General features: G+C 35.1%; 1 protein-coding gene across 1 annotated transcript; it reads right to left on the bottom strand.

The window, feature by feature from the left end:
- Positions 1803-4612, bottom strand: LOC105172983 (subtilisin-like protease SBT1.6). The gene has a single exon (XM_020697272.1). It carries the CDS (start codon positions 4489-4491, stop codon positions 2191-2193), a length of 2301 nt encoding a protein of 766 aa, XP_020552931.1. The 5' UTR covers positions 4492-4612; the 3' UTR covers positions 1803-2190.

Below are 10041 nucleotides of genomic sequence, written 5' to 3'. Positions count from 1 at the left end.
ATTAGAGACGGATTAGAGACGGAAAATTTTGAAAACTTAGATACCGAATCAGAGACGGATTAGAGACGGAAATTTGTAAGATTGTAGAGACGGATCAGAGACGGAATATTTTCTTCATTTCAGAGACGGAATTAGAGACGGAAATTATTTTACCTTTGTCAACGGATTAGAGACGGATTACCTACGGAAATCAGAGACGGATTACAGTTAAATTTTCTTCTCTTTTGGCGACAGAATTAGCGACCGAATTTTCGGTCTCAGATTTAGCGACGGAATATTTCCGTCGCTAAATTATTAGAGACGCGGCCTTCTACGACGGAGTTCGGCGACGGATTTTTCCGTCTCTAATTTGTTTTAGAGACGGAAATCCTACTTTCAGAGACGGAAATTTCCGTCTCTGATGCCCTGTTTTCTTGTAGTGCCAATTGAACTTACAAATTCGTAATTATTTGTTTAGTTCAATAACTAGTGGTAATGCAATATAATTGATTATGTTGTAGTTTTTGATTATGTTGTGGGGAATGCACAATCTAATTTAAATAAATCATCGTAGGAATTTATCGATTAGAATTAGACCTTTCTAGTTCTTAATATTGTTAGTAAATTATATCTTGAGGATATTCCAAGGTTGTTTGCTGTTAGGAATTTAGTCAACAAACATTCCTTAGCTATCAACAAGGTAAGGAAATGTGAAGTTGTTAGATTGTACCAATAACCATATAATTTATCTATCTTGAATGATTGCCATCTTTGCATCTATGATGAACCATGGAATTGATTATGATCATGTCTTTAACTAGAATGTCATCTCACATTTATTCTCTCTTCAAGTGCTTTCTTTTATTTGACTTTAGATCTACATTTTAAAACAAAATCCCCCTTTTTATTTTTACTCTTAAAAGAATTAATTTAAAATTAATCTTTTTATGAATTTGACCCTACTCATTACTTTCATAAATTTTAGTAGAAAAATATTTTTGATAAATTTGACACTCATCCAACTGCGTTGACTTGTTAAGTTAAATTCTAAACCCGACCCTCAATCCTATTAGATGAGTCAATACGTGGTAACAGCATGCAATGGAAACTGTAACTATAAAATTACAAGAGATACTAGTCTTTTAGTGAATTGGTATTTCAAGGGTGTAATCGTGTAATAGTTAGAAACTTCACTTTTATCCTTTGGTTGTTTATAAATGACAGTTAATTATTATACTTAAAATTGTGATGATGTCTTTGATTGTCTGAAACTTATATAATATCGTTATAAAAATAAGAATAATCTTATTAAGTTTAATATGAATTTCCTTCTAGATGGAATATATTTATGAAAGAGGTGTTACATTTGATAGTATTAAAGGGTATTATCGTAAAGTGGGTGTTACAGTAATCATTACTTATTTTGAAATTGAATGACCGCGTAATAACTAGTATTTTTCTTTTTTGTTGGATGAGTTTCGACAGAACTTAAATAGTTTTTTTATATTTAGCAGAAAAGTTTTCACTCTATTTTAGGTGTTTAGAGTGTTTGACAAGATAAGTATAATTGTCTTGTTAAGATAGTTATTTGAATTTGTTCTACTAAACTACAAGGATTGGACTGTTAAACAACTAAGGTCCAAAAGGTGCAAGTGAAAATTGTTGGCCCTGACAAAGTAGATGATACTTAGATATTGAATTATGTAAAACTCTTATTCTACACTTTTTCTACTATTTCTTTTGAAGTTAAGTCTATCATGCTCAAATGAATCATGTTAATGAGAGTAGTTATAATTCAAATAGAATATTTTGTGATGACAAGAGATCTATAAAGTTGCATTCCAAGAAAATTGTTACATGGATTGCCCCTTCCCTATCTTGTAGTTATAAGAGAAAAACGTAAATCATGTCATAATTCAATGTATGCAATCTTGAACGATGCATCCCCCACCTATTGTGAGAAGTACCATTCTTGCGCACACTCACCCCAACTCACTCAATAAATACATAGTAAACAAAGGTGGAAGCAAATGAAGGAAGGGAAAGCCCATCAAGAAAACCCCCAAAACACACTTAATTAAACACGAAAAGGCTTTCTCCTGCTCTCCCATCTTACTATATTTAATTGGAAAGCCCATCAAGAAATATTAACTAAGAATTTAAAATTATAAATAAAAAAAAGAACAGGCAACGGACAAGATTCTTCCTAATTTATAGAGGATCTGTTTGAGTAACCACAATGGGACTCCGAACCACATGTTTCCTGTCCACCCAAGAAAGCGACCCGAATACCGCACCCGAATCATCCAACACCAGATTCTTGCTGTCCACTGTTATAGTAACATAGTAACCTAGTCTCCTCATTGTCTCCGAGAAAACCAGCTTCCCAGGCTTCACACTGACCTTCACACCTTTCGGTGGCTCAACCTTGACGTGGTACACCGCATTCGCCTCGCCCACATTCGTCACCATCCGAAAAAACGTCTTGCTGGAAACTCCCGTCAATCTGCTCGGAAACATCGCCGTGATTGATGGGTAATTCAAATTCTCCAGCAATGGCTTCCTCATTGGACAACTCACTTGTGATCGAGTGATCACCTGAATAGTCTTGGGGCCATACTCGATCGCGCACAAGAAACCAACGTAGTCGTTGTCTGTCAAGTCATAAACCAGACCCGGATCCATAGCTAAGTCGAGATTCAAGTGACCGGCGCCGTAATCATAAGGAGTTGCGGGTTTTTTACTGGATTCATCAACCATTGGGTTCAAAGAGTTATCAATTAAGCTTGCGGTGGTCATCATTGCTGACCTTATTGCTGCAGGGCTCCAGTCCGGGTGTGCAGATTTAAGCAAGGCAGCTGCCCCGCTTACATGCGGGCAAGCCATGGAAGTGCCGGATAAGATATTGAACTCAGTTTTTCTGGTATCCGAATCTAAGCCCGTCGGGCCTACTGCCTCAGTCCAGGCTGCTAAGATGTTCACCCCAGGGGCAATCAAATCAGGTTTCAGAATCTCCGGGTTCAACCCATTTGGGCCCCTGCCGGAAAATGAAGCCACCACCGGAGCTGGTTTGACGCCGATTTCAGTGCCCCGGAAATTAATTGTTGCACTTGAAGTAGAATTGGATGCTAAATAGGCCTTAATTTCATCTCCCTCGGAAGAACCCACAGCACAAGCTGGAATCAAGTGAGCATCTCCCACTAAGCCCTCACCATTGGAGACTCCATTAGCGAGGATCATTCCTACGCCGCCGGCCTTCTTGACGACCAATCCCTTTGCTGTACGCGCGCTGCTGCCGCGATCACAGATCACGATTTTGCCTTTCACTGATTTAGGATCAAGTGAATTTTCCATACAAAGGGAAGCAGAAAGCCCTCCGGATTTCCCGGGATAAATCAGAGGATACATTTTACCCTTCAAGGGTTCGCCGGCGTACAAGGATACGCCGGAAAATTTCCTCCCATCTCCGAGAACTACTTCTGCAGGGAAATTACGATCAATTGTACCGGCGCCGACGGTGGTGAGCCAAGGAGCGAGATTTGTCACTGACAACCCGCTGGGTCCCTCGTTTCCAGCTGAAGCAGAGACGAAAATTCCCCGAGAAACGGCGCCGTAGGCTCCGATCGCAATCGGGTCGAGATAATAAGGCGAGGAAATACCGTCGCTACCTCCGATTGAGATTGAGATTATATCAACACCATCATTGGCGGCGGCGTCAAAGGCCGCTAAAATATCAGAGTCGAAGCAGCCTGCGTTCTTCCAGCACACTTTATAAACCGCCAAACGAGCTTTCGGCGCCACCCCTTTTGCGATTCCTGGAGCGTAGCCCTCCATGCTCGCCCTGAAAGCGTGTCTCCCGGCAGCGGTTGATGCAGTGTGGGTGCCATGCCCATCGGCATCCCTAGGCGACTTGAATTCAATCGTCTCGTTAATTCCGCCGAACCCTGAAGCGCCGGCCTCATGTCCTTTGGAGAAGAACCTCGCGCCAATGATTTTTCTGTTACAGTTTTTTATACTGAACTTCACACCTGTTTCACATGTTCCTCTCCAGCGTTGCGGCACGGGCCCCAGATTCAGGTCGGAGAAGCTACGGCGCTCCGGCCAAATCCCGGTGTCAAAAACTCCTATAATAACATCAGAACCATAATCGGATTCCGACCACAGCCCGTGTTGATTGCGCAGACCCAGGAACTGTGGGGAACGAGTGGTGTGCAGGTGTCGGCGGCGGTCTTCAAATGCGGCAAGGACTGAGGGGTGCTGGATAACCGAAGCGGCTTGGGACGGAGTTAAAACGGCGGAAAAGCCATGGAAAACAGTGTCGTAAACGTGGAGAATGGTGGTGGGCTCAGTGAACTGGGCGGTGTACCAGTGGTAATGCGTCGGGAAAACAGACGGCTTGGATGAACTGTCTACTCTGACGATGTAAGTCTTAGCTGTCTGATCAGCCGAAGTTTGGCAGGGTAAGGCTATCAAGAAGAGGAATTGAAGAAGAAGAAGAAGAAGAGGAGCCATGGATACAGAGGGTGGAGTTTGAGTGAATGAAGATGCAGTGATGATGATGAATCACTGATTTAAGAGGGAATTCTTGTCCTGTCCTCCCTATTATTCTTTTTCATTAATCTGTGTCTTAACTGTTAATTAATCAACTTAGCAAATAATTAATCAAATCATTACAGCATATGTGGGAAACATATAGACATGATTTTGTCTAGCGAGGGCTTTAGGGAAAATTTTTAATTCAAAATAAATCTGTATCAAATTTAAATTAATTATACAAGAATTCATGTAATGGATGTATAAATTTAAAAAACTAATCAATAGTTTCATAAATATATTATGCATATCTTATAATTAATTTAATTCAATTAAATTTAACTCAAATAAGAATTTTCGTGATACAGTGAGTCAGCAAAGGCTACATATATTGCTGAGGACATAGCGGCAGATAAATCAGCCCAAATAGCTTATCCAACGACGGCATCCTTTGTTTTTAAGAAATTAATTTTGATTTAAAAAGAATTTTCTAGAAAAAAGTGAAAAAGCATGGTCAAAATCTATTAGTCGCTTTCTTCAATATTTTGGGAATTGATAGTGGGGCACGTTGTTGGTTTTATAAATCCATGCATTAAAAGTTTATATTATAATGTTTTATTTCCCCAAATAATGGAAAATTCTTTATATTATAATGTTTTATTTCCCCAAATAATGGAAAATTTATGTGGCTCTCCACTCACTGTAATGCAAGTATTAGACACAAGAAACTAATTTTAATGCAGCATCAAAATAAGTATAAACCATAATCATGAGATAAGAAAAGAGACAGCTTGTTGGTAATACTCCTTTAAAAAAGGATGGAAATGTAGGGTATAACCACAAGACATAAGAAAAAAATTGTTCATTCTAGAAAGTGACATATATTCTTGACCAATCAATCAATTGAAACAAATGCAATAATGGGAATAATTTGGTAAAGTAAAAGTGAAAGGTTGATTTTCCCATAATTATTTCATCAACTTTTACTAGGAGGTAAGAATGAGTAGATGTGCTCTTTCCTCTTTAGTCTTTACCTTATTCCCTCCCTTTTGATAATGTGCAATCATTTTTTTTTACTTTGGCATATGTTCTCAAGAACAATAGTGGTTGAATAACTTCACATTTCCAATCATCACATTTTTATGTTAAATTTAAGAATTCTGATGGGTACTCGCTCCAACAGTACCATAAAGATTACAGAATTTTTTCTATCTAAAATTATCGGAGCATTAATATATAAAACAAGAGTTAATACTTTGATGCTTAAATTAGTAAAGTATTTGATAAAATAGAATGAGAAAAACTTGAGTAATTAAATATGGAGTGTTTGAATATACAAACCGGAGCTCAAATATGAGTAGGGAGTGCCAAAAAATAACAAGAATCTGACTAGGGGAAGAGAGGTTCCCTCAGGAAGCTAGACTCCTTAACCTAAAAGGACTACTCAGGAAGCTAACGCCTTTTTTACAAGTCTCCCCTTCAGAATTGGCATTTTCTTCAACCCAAGTTTTGAAAATAGTCCATATCAATTGGACCCGTGCATTTTTTAAACGCATCAGTTACTATGGTGTATTGAAAATAAAATTGCATATATTTTATATGTATAGATGTACATGACAATGATTTGTAACGACTTGAGTTTTAACATTTGGATGCTTGGTGTTATTGCAAAGGTGTCATTGGGATAGGATTATTCATAATTCGGTTAAATACGTCAAAATCAAATTGAATCGAAAATTTGGTTCAATACTCGATTCGATTTTCAGTTTTATTTAAAAAAATCGATATTTTGATCGGTTTTTTTCTTGTTTGGTGATTAAATCAAACCGAAAAATCTAAAAATATATACTTTAATTTTATTAATTATATATAATAAATAATATATTATATGTATATTTAACTTATATAAATAAATATAAATTACTAATATATTTATTTAATGTATATACATAAATATATATATATATATATAACACTAAATTGAGTCAAAATTGAGAGAGTACTTGACTTGAAAATATTTGAGAACCCTCGCGGACGGCAGAAAGCCAGAAAAGAAAAAAATTGCAACATTTTCTCCACAACTCCATCTTCATTCTTCACGGCTCCGACTTCATTAACTGCTGATTTTTCTTTTTTATAAATTTTTTTTACATTTCGCAGAAGAAATTTAAATTCTTTCAATGTGTTTATTGAAATGCCTGATTTAATTTTTGTTGACTTTGTTTGATTGTCCTTGAGCTTTGGTTGAATTTTTGTATCAATTTTGTTGTATGTAGTTGGGGAATGACAAATGATTGAAAAAATAGTAAAATTATTTATATTTTATTTTTTAAAAAAATCAATTTTTTAATTTTTAAATAAAAAAACTCGAAAAAAAATATTATGTTTGGTTCGATTAATTGAATTCAACACCCCATCAACCCAAATCACATTCTCATGACACATCTTTCCTAAACATATTTAATACATGTCTTTTGTACACAGAAACGGTAAGTAAATCATATCCTTTCTGCAATAATTGATCACCAAAAATTAGTGATATTTATTGATGCGTGTGATTTTAATACGGGCCCAATAGATTCGAACTTGAGAGATGAGCCTGGATTGTGCAAGAGAGAATTCGAAAGAAAAAGACCTATAAAATAAAATGTTAACACTCTGATGCCCAAATTAGTATTGGATCTGAGGAATAATTATTCAAACTAATAAAAAGCGTTAGAAGAATAAAGCCTGATGATTAAAAGTAGAAATAAATCGTGTTTGACAAAGCAGTAGAAAGACAACAGAGTAATAGCCAAATTTCCATCTGATGAAGGTATCCCCCGCTTGGGGATAAGATCCCTATTTATAGAGGAGTGTCCTCCTTCACCAAGGAACTGATTGTGCTTCCTATTGTTGTGGTGAATGGATAAGATTAGTTGAGATAAGACATGATCAAGTCCTATTTTTTAGGGATCGTGCTGTTAGAGTCATTATTTAGGTGAGAGAGAGATTTCGAGGCTGAGGAGGACTCCTAGTCCACAAGAAGTCTGCTAAACTTAAGTGTTCAAGTTCTTGTGGGAACCTTCCCTACCACGCGTACTCCATGCTGGCTAAAAGGGCATATGTGGAGAGCACAAGTGTATGCCATGTGGGCTCCAGAAAGAGACGTGTGCTTGGAGGCTGGGCCAACTGTTGTTATTTGGGCACTATGATCTGGCAACGTGAAGTGGGCTTCCTCCACCAAAATGACGGTGTATAAGGAAGGGAGTATTAGGCCTTCTAATTCGTTCTTGGACCATAATTTGCTAGGCCACACCCATCACTTATATAAATACAGTAAAACATCTTGAGAAATATAATTGCCGAAAAAATTATGTTGTAAATTAATTGAATTGACATCATTTCTGATATTTGTTGTAGGAGGGATCTTCGATTATAACACGGGGGTTTCATCATCATCATTATATATGGAAAAGAAACAAGAAAATCAAAATGGGGTTAATTACTCTTAATTTTTTTTTAAAAATACAAAATTATATTTTCTTCCAAAAAAGTTCTAAAATTGCACTTACACCCCATTCGAAAATTTTCTGTTTACACCTGATCATCAAAAATGATGAAGTTAACAAAAAAAAAATGCACAACTTTTAAATTTTACCTATCATTTAACATTCTCATGTAATAATTTTATAATTATAGAAAAAAATATAATAGTATTAATCTCATTATATATATATTATATTTATTCCCTTTATAAGTATAAAATATACATAAAAATATTAAATGAGGGGCAAAATTGAATTTTTGCTAATATCAATATTTCAAGTCCAAACTTTATCGAAGAAGAGTCAGATATAAATGAAAATTTTTCTGAAGAGATCTAAATATAATTTTAAAACTTTTTTGAAAAAAATATAAATTAGCATTTTCACATAGGATCTAAATGCAATTAACCCATACAAATGAGCCATCACATACACTCATCATCATAATTGGGCCCTTTTAAGCTGAGGCCAGATTTTCCTTAGTCCATTGAGACAAGCACATGATGTTGAAGGCCTATGAAACATGTTGGGCCACCATGGAATTGGCCTACAACATCTGCTGCTTCGAAAAATAGTCTACTCTTCTCTTGCTATATGGTAAATTTACATATTATAGGAGAAATTCAAAAGTGTGTGTGTGTGTGTCCTCTTTTAATCGTTGATAGAATTTAAACTTGTTTTTCAGTTTTCTAATTATTAAATTGGTCGAGTTCAATCGAACATTAGTCGAGCCAAAAATAAATTAAGTTCGACCTGAATTTCAGACATTATTAAATAAATAAATCGAATTCAAATAAATTTCTGACGAATAATTGGTGTTTTGGTGAGGTGAAAAGTTTAGAATTAAGCTGTGAAAAATGTGGTGTTATTTGTCATTTCATGGTGTAAAACGTTGTTGTATGTGAATAATTGGAACACCAACAGACATAATTATGGGGAGAGAGAGTAATTAATTCAACAACTTATGATATATATATACTCAAATCCTCTCCAGTGAAAGTAAGTAACATTTATAGCACCATCCCCCACTTACTTTATACAATCTATTGCTTCAAGAAAACATTCTCGCTTCACTTCCCATCAACTTATTAGTACTATATTCGAATTTTTATTTTTATTTTTTATAAATAAACTTTAAATATATATTTTTACATTTCAAATCATATTATTTATGTTTTAAGTTTGTCTGTATATTATAATGGATTTTTATGAAATTTACATAATTATGAACTACTTTTTCATGTTTTAAAAAACTATCAATACCATTCGACGTATGATGAAATTATATAATTTTAGAATGAAGACTTAGGTTTAAGTCAAGACATACCGATTTGATATTATATGAATGTAAAAGACGAGAATCTTCTTGATCTATTTAATAAAAAAAAGTTGGGGACTTTTGTGTAAATTTTTAAAATTTTGAGGTAGCCTCCACACCAAGAAATGAGGATTAATTATGAGTGATATGACAAAAATAATAAAAGAGAAAATCATGATTAAAGCTAAAATGGAATAAAATTAATTTTAAGGATAATTACACTTCTAGCTTTTGAGTTTGGTGCATTCAAATGTAAATCTTTTATAGTTTAGAAAATTACATCTAGCACCTCTAAGGTTTGCTTTTGTTTAACAAATAAGTCCCTTCATTGGTCAATTATATAACTACAAAACGATGTATCATAATCGCTAATGTGTATATATATATATATATTTATAGAGTGTATGATCAATTTTCTTCTTAATAATAATATAAGTTTAGTATGTTCCCTTGAAGTGGAAGTCATGTAAGGTAGGCTATATTATCATGAATTTTGATGGACATATTTGTCCATTCTATAAAAGAGAATAGGAATACTGTCCCTCTCCAAGTCAACCACAACACACCCTCTCTCTCTCTCTCTCTCTCCATTCAATAATTTTGAAATTGACACTTGTTGTACCTACATACACAGCTCCTAGGCCTTATCTCAAAAAACACATCCATTCTTCTTCAAAAACTGCA

Source organism: Sesamum indicum, linkage group LG10 (genome assembly GCF_000512975.1).
Source record: "Sesamum indicum cultivar Zhongzhi No. 13 linkage group LG10, S_indicum_v1.0, whole genome shotgun sequence".
Classification (NCBI taxonomy): Eukaryota; Viridiplantae; Streptophyta; class Magnoliopsida; order Lamiales; family Pedaliaceae; genus Sesamum; species Sesamum indicum.
The sequence above is the reverse complement of the archived record's forward strand: the minus strand, read 5'-3'. Positions and strand labels throughout refer to the sequence as shown.

Excerpts from the sequence above, each read along its gene's own strand:
- LOC105172983 (XM_020697272.1), bottom strand. The coding sequence starts at position 4,491 with ATGGCTCCTCTTCTTCTTCTTCTTCTTCAATTCCTCTTCTTGATAGCC.